The sequence below is a fragment of the Trifolium pratense genome, linkage group LG4, assembly GCF_020283565.1.
Source record: "Trifolium pratense cultivar HEN17-A07 linkage group LG4, ARS_RC_1.1, whole genome shotgun sequence".
NCBI classification, from domain to species: domain Eukaryota; kingdom Viridiplantae; phylum Streptophyta; class Magnoliopsida; order Fabales; family Fabaceae; genus Trifolium; species Trifolium pratense.
In genome coordinates this window covers 50,709,302-50,729,812 of record NC_060062.1, presented here as the reverse complement: position 1 = coordinate 50,729,812, position 20,511 = coordinate 50,709,302, and the positions used below count along the sequence as shown (strand labels likewise).

The following is a 20,511-nucleotide window of genomic DNA, read 5'->3' as shown; positions in this document are numbered from 1 at the left end:
TATGGTTATGGTATCTCTAGCTAAACAATGGTTAAAAGAAGTGAAAAGTATTAAGCAGAAACAGAAAATAGACAACATGTGATTAGAAGAAAGTTAAGGATAATTTTCCTTCTGGTCTTTCTATGTTAATGTTTGTTATGTGACAAAGAAATGTTTGTTATTCACATTAGTAAGGTTTGTTTATTATGCTAAGCTTTTTTGTTTGTGATTTATGTCTTTGATTAGGTATGCAGTGAAAGAAAGTAGCATTTCTCATTCTAAGGATAGTTCCATGGAAAGGTAAATAATCTTGAACTCGAATATATACAAAGAGGTGAATCAAGAAATTTACACCATTGATGTGTCAATTAAAAATATGAAGTTCGATCTAGTAATAATGATATGCCATAGTAAGATTGGTTATGAAATTTCAGTGTTTTGTTTTACTATATGCTTTTTGTTGGGATCAATTCCAGTGAACACTAAAGGTATGTATGTTCAAAATTTTGATGGCTATATTATATTGCTAACTGCTTCATTCTTTTTGTATAATTTTGATAGGAATTAAGGACTAATTTGGGGAAATGAGATAAAGTAGTAGAACTCACTTTGATTTCACATATGACTCTTTGTCAACATATTTATTCAAATTTGTGGCCAGGTATTGTGATTCCTTTGTGTATAGAGAATAGAATAGTCTCCTTGATATATTATTTATTGGCTTAATTTTAGCAAGTTTAACTTAAGAAGTTTTATGATTGTCAATTTATTTAGTTATGAAGGGTCATTCAAGGTTTGTTTGTACAACCTGGAGATACTTGAGGCAGCCAGCCAATAAGAAGCGGCGCCTGCCTACGTTCACTTGGTTTACCACAAGCACCTTCACCTCCTACACAGGTGACAGACAACGCCACCTATATATACTTGTGTATTTTTTTATGCAATAGCTTCATCAGCAAACAATAGCTATGTTAAACTATGACTATTGCAATGTGCATTTTACTTGGTGTAAACTAGTTTAATATCATTCTTTTGTTTTGCTTCTTTGTTTCAATAAGATTAGAAAATAGAACTTGTTATGGTCTCTTCTCTTCTGCCCTTAATTTATGGTATATAACTAGCAGCTGCCACTACACTACTATCTCATCTTGCATCAGTGTTGCTAATTACTGTTGTTACTTAGTTCATTGTATAGTTTGGTTATAAAAATTGTTGTTTAGAATTGAAAATTGCATCGGTGTTTGCTTACTACTGTTGTTTAGAATTGAAGTTTGAAATGGTCTTGTGATGACAGTTAGTAGTAGTTAGTTAATATAATTCTAAGTATTTAGTTTCATGAGTTAAAAAAATTCTAAACTATTGCTAGTTAGTATGCTTAAATGTCTTAGAGTTGTCAAATGAATGCTCTTGCAACAAAGTGTTACAGGCTTATTGGAAATACAGAACAAACTAGTCTTATTGAAGTTGTTCATTGTGTAACAAGACTATTCATTTGGTCACTTAAATAATAGTTCATATTAAGCATATTAAGTGTACCAGAGATTCATATATTCAGATGAGATATATCAGAGTATCACTATCAGAGTAAATTATGCACTATCTAATAACAATATTTGTTGCATGTCAAACAGTTATCAGCGGAGCACCACTACTATCTCTGTTGGTAAGTTCTATCATGAGTTTTATTCATTTGTTTGTATTTGTATTTTGAGTAGTAAGTTCTCATATTAGTGTAAACCTTGTGTCCAGTTTTTGAAAGGGAGGCAATTCTTATGTGATGGAGCCTGCTGCTGCTTTTCTTTCTCAACAATGGCTAAGTGGTGTATAATTGTCGCTGGTATCTTAACTGCTTAGTAATATTAATGTTGTATCCTTAGCTATTGCTTAGTGAGTTCCATTGTATTGGTGCATTTTTTTCTGAACTGGTATCCTGTATCATTTAGAGCTTGCTGAACATCTTGTACACAAGACTTTTTGCTTTTAATGCCAATTTGCCTTTTCCAAAAAAAAAATTGAGTATTGGAGTAGGTATTTGCATAATTGTTTTGGAAGTTTCATTTGCATTGGATTAGGTTTGGTCACCTAGGTATGCTAAAAACGAAAAAAAAAAAATCAAACATACCACTACTGATATGTGTAAATACCCGTAGTGGAATCTTATACATACCACTACGGGTATTTGTAAATACCCGTAGTGGAATCCCCAATTCTTAAAAAAAAAAACTGGAAACCATACATACCACTACGGATATTGTAAATACCCGTAGTGGAATCTCATACATACCACTACGGGTATTTGTAAAACCCGACGTGGAATCCCCATAATTTTAAATAATAACTACAGTAGAAACCTGACATACCACGACGGGTATAAAAAGACCCGTCGTGGAAAGTATTGACTTACAACGACGAGTGTGTTTACTACTGGCCGCGGCCAGTAGTGGAAAGTCTATTTGGCCGGTAGTGGAATCCCCTTTCTGCACTAGTGGCGGTGGGTCGACAAAGTACGTTTATATTTAATTACTCTTTTCAGATATAGTAACTTGTACTCAATTTTATTATATATTATTTTTTAGGTATTAAAAATAATTAAATATATGAAATATACATGAATATTTGATTTGATGATTCAATGAGAACTTTATCTATATCCACCCTATATGCATGTCTAAATTTTTATCCTACTAGAACAAATTGTATTCTCGCCACATTAATTAGCATGTTTGAATTCGTCAAGGTGTACAACAACTCACGACTAAGGCAATATAGTCCCATTGACCCAATTCGGTCTATGAACGGCAAATTCTAACATAGAAGATTTGATGAAGTCTGGTGCACAAGTTGTCAATATTATTATAACGAATACGAATTTTATAAAATTAACTGCTGGATTCAAAGTTTATATCGTATAGATCATCCATAATTTCTTTTAAAAAAATGAAAATCGTTTGATAGGTTAGGGAGACCCATCAAAATTAACGGTTTATGGATTTTTATTGTATACCGTTAATCTTGATTGGTCTCAATAATAAATCAAATGATTTTCGATTTTTTTTTTTAAAATTATAGATAATTTAAACGATATAAATTTTTAATCCAACAGTCGATTTTATAAAATTGGTATTCGTTATAATAATATTGAGAACTTGTGCATCATAAAATACTTGGTGAAGTCAATACCATATTAGCCAAAGCCTCTATGAATTATTTGGAGTTTATTTCTATCCGGCCTAGAATTCAAAATTAGTTAAAATATTCAAATTATTTCTTCTTTTGTCCATCAAATTAAGAAATCACTAATTTTCCTTCCCCCTCTCGTGTTAAGAAATCATTTCCACAAAATAGTATACTTATACAGTTATACTATAGTCATTTAGTAGGTTAACACTTATGGTTATGGTATGTTTGGTAGCTTGACACGTAAGTTCAATAAGCTAGTTTATAGTTTATTATAACTAACTTATAATATTTTTTGAGATGCTATTTCAAGTAGCATTTTAGCTTGTAATTTATAGTTTTTTATATTTTATTCTATTTTTACCCTCATGATATTAGTTTTAAGGCTTAAATATGTAATGAGTTGCAATTACACCAACTTTTGGTATTAGTCCTGTACTCTTTTTTTTTTTTTTTTAGTTTTTGATAACCGCAGTTTGCTTAACACACTAAAAGGAGTTGTATATCTTTAGTTGTTTCATTGTCAAAATATGTTTGTTATTTGGACACATTTGATTAATTTTTTCGACACGTAACATAATAAATTCTGTCTCATTCATGATGGAATGAAGAAAAGCTTCACTGTTTTTAGAAATAAAGTCAAGGAGGCAAAAGCAGCCAATTTTGAAAATAAGTACAAAAAAATCAATTAATCCCATTATAGCTCATCTATAAATTAACACCTTCCCTCACATTCATGTCACACACCAATTAAACCGACTACACTCTTCAAAAAATGGCAAATACAAAATTATCTTGCTTTATACTATCCTTACTAACTTTCTTTCTTGTAACCAAAGCTGAACAATGTGGCTCACAAGCTAATGGAGCTGTTTGCCCTAACGGTTTATGTTGTAGCAAATTTGGTTATTGTGGTAACACTGATCAATATTGTGGAGCTGGTTGTCAAAGCCAATGTAAATCTACTTCGACACCGACACCGACAACACCAACACCTAGCGGTGGTGGTGATGTTGCTAGGCTTATTCCTCAAAGTTTGTTTGACCAAATGCTTAAATATAGAAATGATGGAAGGTGTGTTGGTCATGGGTTTTATACCTATGATGCTTTCATTGCTGCTGCTAGATCTTTTAATGGATTTGGTTCTACCGGTGATGATAATACAAAGAAGAAGGAACTTGCTGCTTTTTTGGCTCAAACTTCTCATGAAACCACAGGTATATTGATGTCTAATTTTTTGTTTGGGTAATTATTATTATTTTTCAAATAATGTGGATAATTTTATATTTTTGTTTACAATGAACTGATAATCAAACCCAGGACCTATAACATACTACTAAAATCTCTCACTACTAGACCAAACTTAGTGACTTACAATTTTTCCACTTACAATTTTTCTTTACTATTTATAAGAAATTTTGACTAATATTTATGTTTATAAGAAATTTTGACTAATATTTAAATTTACTAGAGAGAATAGAGAGAATATTAAAAGTAAGTTAATTGACCATTATTAACACAATTATTAATAGAAAGCTGCTCCAGGATATTCGAATAAATCGAATGTATCAGTACATTTAGTCTTTAAATTGATAAATTAACAATTATTTTTATGAATTAAAAAATTTTATTAACCGATTATTGTATTTTAGAGATAATAATATTACAAGAAAAAAAACAATTTCATTATTTATAAGTATTACACTAATTTTTAACATTTTTTCATAAAAAAATTCGATATTGACTATTATGAGGAATAAAAATTCAAAAAATATCAAATTTTATATTTTTGACAATTTAGATAAATAATGTTTTGTAATTATAAATTTTATAATGATAGGAAAATTTATGGTTTCTTTTAAAAATATTCATTTATCTATTAATTTAATAACTTAATGTACCGGTATATTCGAAATTATCAAACGTACTGTATAATTTTCCTTATTTACATTCTTTCTAGTCTTTTTAATTAAAAGCAAAACGGATAAAATATAGTTTTTAAAACTGGACCGGACCAGAATCCGACCAATTAGACCATGAACCGGATACTTCATCAGTCTGATTTGTTGTTGAACCGCATATGCAATTAAACCGGTCAAACTCGCGTTCTCATGGTAAAATGGGCGCCCCTTGCCACTGGGCTACATGATTTATTTGTATAATATTTGCTAAGCTATATACACACACACACACAATGCTTTAATATACAATGCTTTAATAGTTAGTCCATATTTCTTTTAGCTTTATTTCTTTTGACACAAGCTTACTTTTTTTTTCTTTATTATATGTTTCTTTCTTTTAGCTTACTTAAAAAAAAAACTTACTTTCTTTTCTTTACCATATATTTCCTTTAAAGAAAATTTGTAATATTTTATTTCTTTTATAATAAAATTTGCAAAATATTATTTGGTTAAAAAAAATATATAATTTGCAAAATATTATGTATTAATATTTTTTTTTAGGCAACGATCAATATATTATTGGTATTAACAGTTTATTGATATTAACAGTCAATTTTAATTAAAAAAAATGTTATATCTTATTTTGATAATATATAAGCTTTAAAAGTGGAGTATTCCATTATATTTAATTTTAAAATGTGAAATTTATGATTTAATTTTTTTAATATTAATTGATTTAATAGTCAGTAAATCGGTTTAATTAATACCTTGTACTAAAGATCGGTTCATTTCATTGGTTCAATCCGATTTAATCCGGTTAGTCTTGCGGTTGAACCAATGACCCGATGGTTCGACCAGTGAACCAATAACCCAATACCCTCACCGGTTTGATGTTCGGTTCGGTTTTTAAAACACTTTTATAATCAAGACCAAATTCTTGGATGGTAAATTATTCAGACATATTTGATAATATTATTTAATAACGTAAAAAAAATTAAATTAATTAAATAATGGATATTTTTCTGAACAAATGGTTGTGCTTGTCTAATTATTTTTCATGCATGAATTAACTAATATTTAACATGAATAATTATGTTGAAATATTTTTGACCAAAAAATACAGGAGGATGGCCAAGTGCACCAGACGGTCCATACGCATGGGGATATTGCTTTATAAACGAACAAAATGCACAGGGAGACTTTTGTACTTCTAGAGATTGGCCATGTGCTCCTGGGAAAAGATACTATGGCAGAGGACCAATTCAACTCACTCAGTAAGCTTCTTAATTTCTCCCAAAGTATATTTTTAATTTCAAACCATGTTATTGCTAGTATTATGAGTACTTTTATTTACTTTATTAATTAATGACACCATTTTCACCAATATGAGTTTATTTAAATAATTTAACTGTTTGAGCTATAAAAATTAAAAGAGAAAACATTTTAGATTCAAATATTGGTGAATAAAAAAAAATTAACAATTAATTACTAACTTCAGTAATTTCAAAAACTAAAAGTAACTCACCGGACAATTAATCTATTTTTTTTTTGGATAATGACACTATATTGTAGCACGGGTAGTATTTTTTATACTAGAGTAAGTATTATGATCGTGTCCTCGTAGCCGTATCTCAGTTGATATGCACATTACATTATATATGTAATGATTGAAGTTCGATCCTCGAACATCTCATTTATTTATCTTAAAAATGAATTTTCTAACCAATAAACTAGTTGGAAAAAAAAATTGTGATTGTGACTATTTAAATTCTATATTAGTGGAGCATTTGAGAGTTTATTAGTGCTTGACTAAGAAAATAAATGAGTGTTTAGTGGACTAATGAGATACTGACCCTTTATTGCAGCAACTACAACTATGGTCAAGCCGGTAAAGCCATTAATGAAGACTTGATTAACAATCCGGATTTAGTTGCCACAAATCCAACTGTGTCATTCAAGACAGCCATATGGTTTTGGATGACCCCACAATCAAACAAGCCATCAAGCCATGATGTGATTATTGGAAGATGGACACCAACTGCTGCTGATAGGTCAGCCGGGCGGGTCCCTGGATACGGCGTGATCACCAACATAATCAATGGCGGGCTCGAATGCGGGCATGGTCAGGACAATCGGGTTGATGATCGGGTCGGGTTTTATAAAAGGTATTGTCAAATATTGGGAGTGAACCCTGGTGATAATTTGGACTGCAACAACCAAAGGCCATTTGCTTAAGGAAATTGGTGTTAAAGTTAATTATGAAGTACTTCATCCATCCCAAAATATAAGTAAAAATTGATCAATAAAAATAAATGTATTTGATTCAAATTTTGAATCAAATATATCAAGTTTGTTTGACTCATTTTTACCTTATATTTTAGGACGGTGGAAATATAGTAATAATAAAGGGATCACAATGAATGATCCTACATGTAACTGGAATCTTCTTGCTAAATAAAATAGATTCCACATATAGTTAATTTAAATAAAATAATTTTGATGGCCGGTTTACCATCTTTTATGACTAAAAGTTTTTTTTTTTTTTTTCTGTGGCTGAATTATGACCATAGGTATCATTGAATTCAGTTATCATGAAGACTTAGGTTTTAGTAATATTCAAAAGTTGAAATTAATTATTTTTTTTTGACGGAAGTTGAAATTAAATTCTAGTAACTAGGGCTCATCAAGTTCCACATACCCCATTCTCTCTCATATAGTACTCCCTCCGGTCCTTATTATAAGAAATATTTTGACAAAATCACACAGACCAACGAAGGTAAATTTTCTCATTAATGATTCTAACATTTTATGTTATATTCCAAAATTAACCTTTGACTAGCATGGGAAATAGACTTCTCTAATTAATGCACTAGCATTATAATGGATTATTTGATTGTATTTAATAAGGGTACAAATGGAATTGTGTCAAAGTGTTTCTTATAAAAAGGACCAAATAAAAATTCCAAAGTGTTTCTTATAAAAAGGACCGGAGGGAGTATATGATAGTGAGGAATTAAATAAACTTTCATATGATATTAGAAGATCCATTTTCATCCTTGATATATATAGTATGTAGATAATTTTAATTTGGTTGGCCATGGGCTCGGAAGAGTCCATGAGATAAGCCTTGAGAAGTTTGGGAAAAAACTTTTATCTCTCGCATATAAAAGAAAAAAACAAAAATGATAATTAGTAACTCTGTAATACTAGTTAAAAAATAACAAAGGTAATATAATTTTAAAGATAGTATATTCAAAGTTCAAACTAATCGATGCTCAAACAAAACAGCGGACTCAATCACCAACTATGATAATTGGATATAAGATAACTATTTGTATATCATTGTGTCTAATATATCTTTGTAAGTGAGGGAGAAAAGAGTAGCTCTGAAAATTTCTGTTGAAAACTTTCTAGAATGTGTTGATAAAAATAATATCATAGAATGTTTTCTTCCAACATTCATATCTCATATCATGCAAATCAACGATATTATAAAGGTGTAATAACTTTACAAGTTAGTTTTGACAAGTCATATTTTCGACCCAACATTAAATCCTAAATTTTTTCATGTATAATACATTTTTTAGCTATTAAACAAACAATATAAATAAGTATGATACACATGAGCAATTTATTTGATTCGATTTAGATCCGAATATGAAAACCAAACCAATTTAATTGGAGTATGAAATGGGGAATGTTAGAATTCTTATCCGACTAGAACATATGACATTACCATAACAGTTGTGGTTTGAATTCGTTAACGTGTACAACACTTCACGACTAAGACTGAGGCAAAGGCAATTCCGTTGACCCTAAGTCTTTCTATGAAATATTGGTGGTTTTTTCCAATCCTAGAATTTAAAATGTTAAAAACTTCAAATTATGACCGACATCAAATTAAGAAATCGATCGATAATTTTCCTTCCCCCTCTTCGTGTTAAGAATTTATTTCCACAAAACATTTTACATATATATACTAAGTCATTTCGTAGGTTAACACTTAGTTTAAAATTATTTTATGATTTTATTTATTTAAACACACATCAATAATCAACCTGTGTGACACTCAGAAGTAGTACATATTTACTCCCCCAACTACATATTTACTCCCAACTTCCTAAAAAATATTAATATATATTCTTAAATTAATAAAATATTTTAATAATTTCATCAAATTGGAATAATGGAATGGAATAAAATTAAAAGACATAATTAGTCTCTATTTTTATTGTAAAAAGAAAAAAATTAGTCTCTATTTTTTATTTTTATTTTATAAGCATTTAGTCTGTATTTTTAATTATATGCATATATAGGTGCGTGATCTGATAGTGGATGGTCCAACAAATCTCGGAGTAGACTCTGATACCATCTCAGAATTTGTGAGTTAAACGAACTTAACTCTACAAAACCGACTTGTAAGGTGAGTATTGCCTCCTACATATAACTCTCTTATCAGGCCAACTCACGAGATTCCAATTTAAAATTTTAAGGGTAAACGTTGTTTATATTATTGGCTATTTTTTTTTATATTATTGGCTATTTTTTTTTTTGAAAACTTGGTATCCGGCCTTAGGACCGACTAATCCAAGGGGATCAATCCCACCGCCCACTTGCGGGGGCCCAATTTAAAGCCAGAGTTTTTTGCTTTGTATGGACTTAGCCCACCGAAATTGGCACCAGGGAGAATCGAACCTGAAACCTTGAGAGGAGCATACTCCAAGGGCTCAAGGCAACACCACTCGACCAACACCAAGTGGGTTTATATTATTGGCTATTTACTTCAGATTTTGGTTTAGTCTCGAATGTTTGTAATTTTCTTATATTTAATAAATATAAAAAGACATTGTTTCCATTTTTTGTTAAAAAAAATTCTATAAATTAACACCTTCCCTCACATTTATGTCACACACCAAACAGTCCAAACTCAACTCTTTAAAATGGCAAATACAAAATTCTCGTGCATGATACTATGTTTACTACTACCTTTCTTTCTGGGATCCAAAGCAGATGTTGGAAGCCTTATTCCTTCTTCTCTATTTGATCAATTGCTTAAATACAGAAATGATAATCGGTGTCCTGGTCATGGATTTTATACATATGATAGTTTTATTGCTGCTGCTGGATCTTTTGATGGATTTGGTACTACGGGTGATGATACCACACGCAAGAGGGAACTTGCTGCTTTCTTGGCTCAAACATCTCATGAAACCACAGGTTCGCTATTTTAATAATTTGTCTTAACTACACGTCTTTCACGTTTATTTTAGGTTTTAATTTGATCTCTTACATTTAAAAATTATTAAACCGGATTCTTACGTTTCTACCGTTTGCATTAGTTTGTCCTATTCATTTGTTTTGTATATGTGGACAGACACGTAGACATTTACTGAAAGTGTATAATGATGTTAGTGACAAAACTAAGAGAAATGACTAAATCTATAGTTAAGCCTTTAATTTTAGCGGCTAAAAACTTTACCATTAAGGTAAAAAGTGTGATGTCTAAGATTCGAACTCCGACACCTGCATATATAATGTGATGTCTTCTATAAATTGAGTCAAGTTTACGAAAGACTTATATCGAGTATTAATTTTTTTTTTTTAAAAACAAAATTAAAAAATTTTTAGAATGAAAATATTTGGATCGGAATTAATTATTGTGCACATATCATATGAGCAATTCTTCGCTATGCACAACCTAAATCAATAATATTTAGGCGCACACACGTTAAATATGGGTTAAATATTTTTTTTTCACCATTAGTTGAATTTAGTTCGGGGGTCAATTCTGGCGGGTTAAACATGTTTTTGATCACTATAAAATAGCGATCACTGAAAAAAAAATGAATTGAATAATGAATATTTTTCTGAACAAATGATTGTGCTTGTCTAATTATTTTTCATACATGGATTAACTAATATTTAACATGAATTATGTTCTAATGTTTTTGACCAAATAATACAGGAGGATGGGCAACGGTTTGTGCTTGTTGCCAATTATATTTCCGTAACACGGTAGAACTATTTCCTGAACAAAAATAGGGGACAGTTTTAAGATGTAACTACGAAGTATTTTGGGAATAGTTCATAATAGTTCCCTTAATAGTTCATAAGCTTTTTTTTTCTTTATTATATGTTTCTTTCTTTTAGCTTACTTAAAAAAAAATTAAATAAATAATAACTTACTTTCTTTTCTTTACCATATATTTCCTTTAAAGAAAATTTGTAATATTTTATTTCTTTTGATAATAAAATTTGCAAAATATTACATATTAATATTTTTTTTAGGCAACGATCAATATATTATTGATATTAACAGTCAATTTTAATTAAAAAAATGTTATATCTTATTTTGTTAATATATAAGCTTTAAAAGTGGAGTTTTTCATCATATTTAATTTTAAAATGTGAAATTTATGATTTAATTTTTTTAATATTAACTGATTTAATAGTCAGTAAATCGGTTTAATACCTTGTACTAAAGACCGATTCATTTCATTAGTTCAATCCGGTTTAATCCGGTTAGTCATGCGGTTGAACCAGTGACTCGATGGTTCGACCAGTGAACCAATAACCCAATACTCTCACCAAATTCTTGGATGGTAAATTATTCAAAAATATCTGATAATATTATTTAATAACGTAAAAAAATTTAATTAATTAAATAATGGATATTTTTCTGAACAAATGGTTGTGCTTGTCTAATTATATTTCAAGCATGAATTAACTAATATTTAACATGAATAATTAGGTTGAAGTGTTTTTGACCAAAAAATACAGGAGGATGGCCAAGTGCACCAGACGGTCCATACGCATGGGGATATTGCTTTATAAACGAACAAAATGCACAGGGAGACTTTTGTACTTCTAGAGATTGGCCATGTGCTCCTGGTAAAAGATACTATGGCAGAGGACCAATTCAACTCACTCAGTAAGCTTCTTAATTTCTCCCAAAGCATATTTTCAATTTCAAACCATGTTATTGCTACCAGATCTATTTAGGAAAATTGTCCCTTAAAGATATTTTTAGTTTCACATTGATCCATAAAAAAAAGGTCCGAATAGGATCAATTTGATTAAAGGATATGTCTTTAAGGAACCTATTCGGACTCTTTTTTCTTTAAAGGACCTATTCAGATTTTTTTCTGTTTAAGAGAACAATCTAAAACCAAAAATATTTTTAAAGGACTATTTTACTAATTAAGTCTTGCTAGTATCATGAGTACTTTTATTTACTTTATTAATTAATGACACCCTTTTCATAATTTTTCACACTAGCAAGTCACTAATATGGGTTTATTTAAATAATTTAACTGTCTGAGCTAAAAATTAAAAGAGAAAACATTTTAGATTCAAATATTGGTGGATAAAAAAAAAATTAACAATTAATTACTAACTTCAGTAATTTCAAAAACTAAAAGTATCTCACCGGACAATTAATCTTTTTTTTTTTGGATAATGACACTAGCTATATTGTAGCACGGGTAGTATTTTTTATACTTGAGTAAGTATTATCATTGTGTCCTCGTAACCTTATCTCAGTTGATATGCACATTACATTAGAGCATCCACAATGGAACACTCCAACTTTGAGTACTTAAATGTGCCCCACATGGACACATCACTAATTTATTAGTTTTTAATAATAGTACCTAATAGGTACTTAACCCCTCCAATGACCACTTCTTACTAAGTTTTAAAGTGGGTCTCATCAGTAACCTCAAATCATTACAATAACTTCTAATTTAATTATCTATTTTATAATATAAATTGATTGAATGATAAAATTACAAAATTAGTATGTACTATTTTCTTTTATAATTCGAAAAAATAATTAAAATTCGAAATTTAATTTAAAATAATATTGCCAAATTTTAAGAATTACGCAATTAAAAAATAATTTAAAATAACATTACATAATTTTAAGAATTACACAATTAAAAAATAATTTAAAATAACATTACATAATTTCAAAAATTATGCTTTTGTGATGTACCAAAAAAAAAATTTGTGTTTTTTTATAAATATTCATTAATTCAAACTGAATATATAAAATAAAGTGAGTCCCATGAAAAGAATATTTTAATAAAAAATAAGATGGGTCCAAGAGGAGATAGAGTTCTTATTTTAGAAGTGGTACCTAATAGGTACTCAAATTGGTGGTACTCCAATGGTAGTACCTAATAAGTACCTAATAGGTACTACACTATTGGAGATGGTCTTATATATATATAATGATTGAAGTTTGATTCTCGAACATGTCATTTATTTACCTTAAAGATGAAAAGAGAAAATATTTTAGATTCAAATATTGGTGGATAAAAAAATTTAACAATTAATTACTAACTTCAGTAATTTCAAAAACTAAAAGTAACTCACCGGACAATTATTTTTTTGTTTTTTTTGGATAACGACACTATATTGTAGCACGAGTAGTATTTTTTATACTAGAGCAAGTATTATGATTGTGTCCTCGTAACCTTATCTCAGTTGATAGGCACATTACATTATATATGTAATGGTTGAAGTTTGATCCTCGAACATCTTATTTATTTATCTTAAAGATGAATTTTCTAACCTATAATCTAGTTGGAAAAAAAATTGTGATTGTGACTATTTAAATTCTATATTAGTGAAGCATTTGAGTGTTTAGTAGTGCTTGACTAAGAAAATAAATGAGTGTTTAGTGGACTAATGAGATACTGACCCTTTATTGCAGCAACTACAACTATGGTCAAGCTGGTAAAGCCATTAATGAAGACTTGATTAACAATCCGGATTTAGTTGCCACAAATCCAACTGTGTCATTCAAGACAGCCATATGGTTTTGGATGACCGCACAATCAAACAAGCCATCAAGCCATGATGTGATTATTGGAAGATGGACACCAACTGCTGCTGATAGGTCAGCCGGACGGGTCCCTGGATATGGCGTGATCACCAACATAATCAATGGTGGGCTCGAATGCGGGCATGGTCAGGACAATCGGGTTGATGATCGGGTCGGGTTTTATAAAAGGTATTGTCAAATATTTGGAGTGAACCCCGGTGATAATTTGGATTGCAACAACCAAAGGCCATTTGCTTAAGGAAATTGGCGTTAAAGTTAATTATGAAGTACTTTATCCGTCCCAAAATATAAGCAAAAGTTTGTCAACAAAAATAAATGTATTTAGTTCAAATTTTGAATCAAATATATCAAGTTTGTTTGATTCATTTTTACCTTATATTTTAGGACGGAGGTAATATAGTAATAATAAAGGGATCACAATGAATGATCCTACATGTAACTGGAATCTTCTTGCTAAATAAAATAGATTCCACATAGTTAATTTAAATAAAATAATTTTGATGGCCGGTTTACCATCTTTTATGACTAAAAGTTTATTTTATTTTTTTGTGGCTGAATTATGACCATAGGAATTGTTGAATTCAGTTATCATGAAGACTTAGGTTTTAGTAATATTCAAAAGTTGAAATTAATTTTTTTTTTTTTTTACGGAAGTTGAAATTAAATTATAGTAACTAGGGCTTATGCTCATGTATGAAGTGCCAAATGGAGAAATGAATTTCTTAAGTTCCCCCTTTCTCTCTCATATATATAGTATATGATAGTGAGGACTTAAATAAACTTCCATATGATATGAGAAGATCCATTTTCATCCTTGATACAGTATGTAGATGATTTTAATTTGGTTGGCCATGGGTTCGGAAGAGTCCATGGGACAAGCCTTGAGAAGTTTGGGGAAAAACTTTTATCTCTCACATATAAAAGAAAAAAGAAAAATGATAACTAGTATCTCTCCGACACTAGTTAAAAAATAATAAAGGTAATATAATTTTAAAGATAGTATATTCAAACTAATCGATGCCCAAACAAACGGATTCAACCACCAACTATAATAATTGGATATAAGATTACTATTTGTATATCACTGTGTCTAATCTAATATATCTTTGTAAGTGAGGGAGAAAAGAGTAGCTCTGAAAATTTCTGTTGAAAACTTTCTACACCCATCAAGGGAAAGAAAGACAAAAACATATGTTGATAAAAATAATATCTCATATCACGCAAATCAACGATATTATAAAAGTGTAATAACTTTAAAAATTAGTTTTGACAAGTCATATTTTCGACCCAACTTTAAATCCTAATTTTTTTTCATGTATAATACATTTTTTAGCTATTAAACAAACAATATAAATAAGTATGATACACATGAGCAATTTATTTGATTCGATTTAGATCCGAATATGAAAACCAAACCAATTTAATTAATGACACCCTTTTCATAATTTTTCACACTAGCAAGTCACCAATATGAGTTTATTTAAATAATTTAACTGTTTAAGCTAAAAATTAAAAGAGAAAATATTTTAGATTCAAATATTGGTGGATAAAAAAAAATTAACAATTAATTACTAACTTCAGTAATTTCAAAAACTAAAAGTAACTCACCGGAAAATTAATCTTTTTTTTTTGGATAACGACACTATATTGTAGCACGAGTAGTATTTTTTATACTAGAGCAAGTATTATGATTGTGTCCTCGTAACCTTATCTCAGTTGATAGGCACATTACATTATATATGTAATGATTGAAGTTTGATCCTCGAACATCTTATTTATTTAGCTTAAAGATGAATTTTCTAACCTATAATCTAGTTGGAAAAAAAATTAAATAAATAATAACTTACTTTCTTTTCTTTACCATATATTTCCTTTAAAGAAAATTTGTAATATTTTATTTCTTTTGATAATAAAATTTGCAAAATATTACATATTAATATTTTTTTTAGGCAACGATCAATATATTATTGATATTAACAGTCAATTTTAATTAAAAAAATGTTATATCTTATTTTGTTAATATATAAGCTTTAAAAGTGGAGTTTTTCATCATATTTAATTTTAAAATGTGAAATTTATGATTTAATTTTTTTAATATTAACTGATTTAATAGTCAGTAAATCGGTTTAATACCTTGTACTAAAGATCGGTTCATTTCATTAGTTCAATTCGGTTTAATCCGGTTAGTCATGCGGTTGAACCAGTGACTCGATGGTTCGACCAGTGAACCAATAACCCAATCCCCTCACCAAATTCTTGGATGGTAAATTATTCAAAAATATCTGATAATATTATTTAATAACGTAAAAAAATTAAATTAATTAAATAATGGATATTTTTCTGAACAAATGGTTGTGCTTGTCTAATTATATTTCATGCATGAATTAACTAATATTTAACATGAATAATTATGTTGAAATGTTTTTGACCAAAAAATACAGGAGGATGGCCAAGTGCACCAGACGGTCCATACGCATGGGGATATTGCTTTATAAACGAACAAAATGCACAGGGAGACTTTTGTACTTCTAGAGATTGGCCATGTGCTCCTGGTAAAAGATACTATGGCAGAGGACCAATTCAACTCACTCAGTAAGCTTCTTAATTTCACCCAACCACATTTTCTAACCACCTCCCTCTAAAAATCAAACCATATTACTTTACTTAATTAATTAATCTTAATTAGATGACCCTTTTCATCATTTTTCACATTAGCAAGTTCCAAGTTACCAATATGAGTTTATTTCTAAAACTAGTAATTGGTATGGTTAGGTTTTTGTTGTGGATGAGAATGGAATTCCCAAAATATACCCCTTGTCCCTTTAAAATTTCCGTAATATCCCTCTCTCAAAAAAATTTCCCGTAATATCCCTCTAAGGGGACAAAAATTGAGTTTGCAGCAAGGAAAGGAGATGGCGACATTGAGAATGTAGCTATTAAACACTATTTTTTGTTTTTTGTTTTTTACTGTCTGCATGGGAGAAGGGAAAAGAGGTGGCGACACTGCCACTTCCGCCATGCTTATGTCGATCGCAACAATGGTAGTGTCGCCAAGCGTTTTTTATTCAAATCCTCCATCAAAAGTCATAGAGAAATTCTAAAATCCTAATTTTCAAGATCCTAATTTTTTTCTAACTACAAAAACAATACCACAAAACAACAACAATAAGAAAAAAACAGAAAAGAAAGGAGAAGAAGAGAAGGCAAAATCGAAAAAAAATAAAAAAACAAAGAGGGTTAGATCTGGGTTGTTTATTTTTTTTATTTCGGGGTTGATCTTGAGTTTTCGGGTTTAGATTGGTGTTTAGGAGGGTTAAAAAAAGGATTTGGCGAAGTTTTGATGATTTTTCTTGGTAAATAGAGATTCTGGCGCGGTGGTTTTAGCGTTTCACGACAATCTGGACGGTGCGGCGGATATGACGCCGGAAGAGATGAAGTTCATCCCTATGGATGAACAAAAGAGAGAGAGTAGAGAGAGAAGAGAGAGGGATCGATTGAGAGAGAGAGAAAGAAAATGAGCGCATGAATTTTTTTGTTGAGTTTTGGGTATTTATACTAGGCAGGATATGGTGTGACGCGAATGCACCGTGTTCCCTCTCCATATCATTCGTTGGATTGAACCAACGCCCCAAATGTGTTTGCCCGGATCAAATTAGGGACGTCTGATCAATCAGACGACCCTGATCAACCCTTTCGTTTTTGTTTGGCAAGGCAGAAAAAAAAAATTAAGTGTCAATGGCGACACTCCCATTGTCGCCACTCTTTCCCCCCTACACACCTCAGTTTTTGTTCCCTTGGAGAGATATTACGGGGGGGGGGGAATTTGGGAGATGGATATTACGGGAATTTTAAAGGGGCATGGGTATATTTTGAGAAAAAAATCGAATGGAACTCCTGATCTTGTACTAACTCCACTTTATATCTCATATCTACTTGCGCTACCAAATCATTCTTATAATTTCTTATTAAAGAATAAGTTTATTTTGTACCAAAAAAATAAAAATAAGTTTATTTTTTTTATACATAATAAATTGATTATTCAATCATTAAAAATATGTATAAACAACATCCTTATTTGTTTAGTCAAAAAAACATCTTATTTGTATTTTACTTTTTGAAAAGTTAAAGTTTAGTCATTAAATTGAGTAATAAAACATGATTATTATTGTTCCCGTAAACTTAGCTTAATTTGTAGGGACATAATTATATATTTAAAGGTTGAGATTTGGACCTCAGATATTCCACTTATTTCTAAGGTAGATTTTTAGTGACTAAACTATTTGACATAATTTATTGGAATGTTAACATGTGCACCAAAGGCACATATTAAGAAGATAAATGTGGTAAACACTAAATGTTAAGTTTGTGAATTCAACTCTTTACATATTAAATATTTTGTATCATTAAATGCTATATTTATATTTTTAGGTAGCTTAACATGTGCATTTGGTCCACGTCTTAACATGACCCTTATCTAATTATGTTCATGATGATGCAGTAACTAAATACTCATATACTCCACAATAATTAGAATTTATTGTCAACTCCAGTGTTTTTTTTTCTTCGGGACGAGAAACGGGGAAGCTTCCTCTGCACATGTTAACATATTTTTCCCCTGCAGGCATTTCAGGGCGAGGAACGAGGAAGCTTCCTCTGCACATTCCCCGCCCGTTGACATCCCTAAACATAATCGAGTGTTTAAGATGCATTTGATATATTAAAAAAAATAAGACATTGAATAAGAGATCGGACAAAAAGTACAATTTTTGTCTCTCATTGAAACATAAGACAACTTTTTACCTCAAATGCAAGTTGTTTAAAATACTAAAATAATAATATCAAATTAGTCAAAAAATAATAATAATAATACCAAAAAGAATTACGAAAATAATACTCCCTCTGGTCCTATATATAAGAAAAAATTTGTTTTTTAGATTCATTGTAAAGTTGATGTATCTAAACTATAATGTTGTCTAAATACATCAAGTTTACAATAAATCTAAAAAACAAATTTTTTCTTATATATAGTAGCAGAGGGAGTATCTTATCTACCATATGTTGTGAGAAGCGTCTTTCATGTGCCACATGGGTCATGGCATAAGACCTAAAAAAAAAAAAATAGATTAGTAGTATTAGTAAATGCGGGGTATAAAACGAGGTATTATTGTGTCCTTCCAAATGAGGGATTGTGGAGTCTAAATATTTGAGATTCTCTTTATTCTAAAATAGGGATTTATTAGTTACAAAAGATCCTAAAAGAGATTGTCTTGTTTATCAAACTTTTTTTTTATTTTAGTAAAAAAAAAATCATTATTTTTTTGTGTTATTAATGTTATTTATAATTTAAATCGATGAAAATTCTGTTAATTTCATTTTTGCATTTGTTCTTTTATTAGAGCCGATATTTAATAATTCCACGGGGCCTAATATTGTTGTACAAATAAAAAGTTGTTCAATATTTTGAAAATTTACTATTATACTAGTACATGTTCTAAAGATGTTGACGCTTTATCACAGCAACTACAATTATGGTCTAGCGGATCAAGCCATTCATGAAGATTTATTAAAAAATCCGAACTTATTGTCGACAGATCCAACTGTGTCATTCAAGTCAGCAATATGGTTTTGGATGACCCCACAGGGAAACAAGCCATCAAGCCATGATGTGATTACCGGAAAATGGACGCCAACTGCTACTGACACGGCAGCAATATGCGGGTCCCAGGATTCGGTGTAATCACCAACATAATCAATGGCGGGTTAGAATGCGGTGTGAACGGTAACAAGATAAAGGCCGATGATCGGGTCGGGTTTTATAAAAGTTATTGTCAAATATTGGAATTGAGCCCTGGTGATAACTTGGATTGCAACAATCAACAGCCATTTGCTAATTAAGCGAATTGCACATGTTATGGTTAATATATAAAGCATATATATAGCAATAAAAGGGATATATAGTAATATAATGTCTATGAATTCTAACTTAATTGACAATATTGTCAATATTGTTAGGCTTTAGACACTTTCATTCGTGTTCGAACTTGGAATTTCATAGCCTACGTGAATTTCAATGCAATTTATTACTTCGTCTATAGATTAAGAAAAAATCACAATGAATGATTCTACATGTAAGTGGAACTTTTGATCTAAATAAAACAGTTCCTATATAGTTAAATAATTTCGTATTAATTTAAAGCTTCGTGTATAGATAATTACCTTTCATTCATAAATAAATTCGAATAAGAGCGTTAATATTAATGTTAATATTGATGCTTTATTCTTTGAAAGGTAGGATAAATGATGAAACTAAAAACGAAGGAAGGATTAAATAAAATGATTAACCTATACATTTTTTTTGTCTTCCATGTTTGATTAATGACAGTGATGCTGCCTCAAATAATGTTTTTTTTAATTTAATTTTCTCATATAACTCATGAATAGCGTCAAAATTAATTAGTACTGTATTATATTAAGACACAATTTTCTCTATCACGAGAGCATTGAGGTCTGGTCGAAGTAGCAGATGTTACATACTATCTCGACCATTAATTTCAGATTAAACAAATCAAATTAGATAATCATTAAATTAATTTGAAATAATCA

General features: G+C 29.9%; 1 protein-coding gene and 1 pseudogene across 1 annotated transcript; both read left to right on the top strand.

Annotated features, from left to right (window-relative positions):
* The first annotated feature begins 3,900 nt into the window (after positions 1-3,900).
* Positions 3,901-14,439, top strand: LOC123882427 (endochitinase-like). Its single transcript, XM_045931286.1, has 6 exons — positions 3,901-4,373; positions 6,181-6,331; positions 6,923-7,287; positions 9,999-10,274; positions 11,838-11,988; positions 13,777-14,439. Exons 1-6 carry the CDS (start codon positions 3,932-3,934, stop codon positions 14,144-14,146), a joined length of 1,755 nt encoding a protein of 584 aa, XP_045787242.1. The 5' UTR covers positions 3,901-3,931; the 3' UTR covers positions 14,147-14,439.
* Positions 14,440-16,345: 1,906 nt separating this feature from the next.
* LOC123922848 lies at positions 16,346-20,086 on the top strand (annotated as a pseudogene).
* The last annotated feature ends 425 nt before the right edge of the window (positions 20,087-20,511 follow it).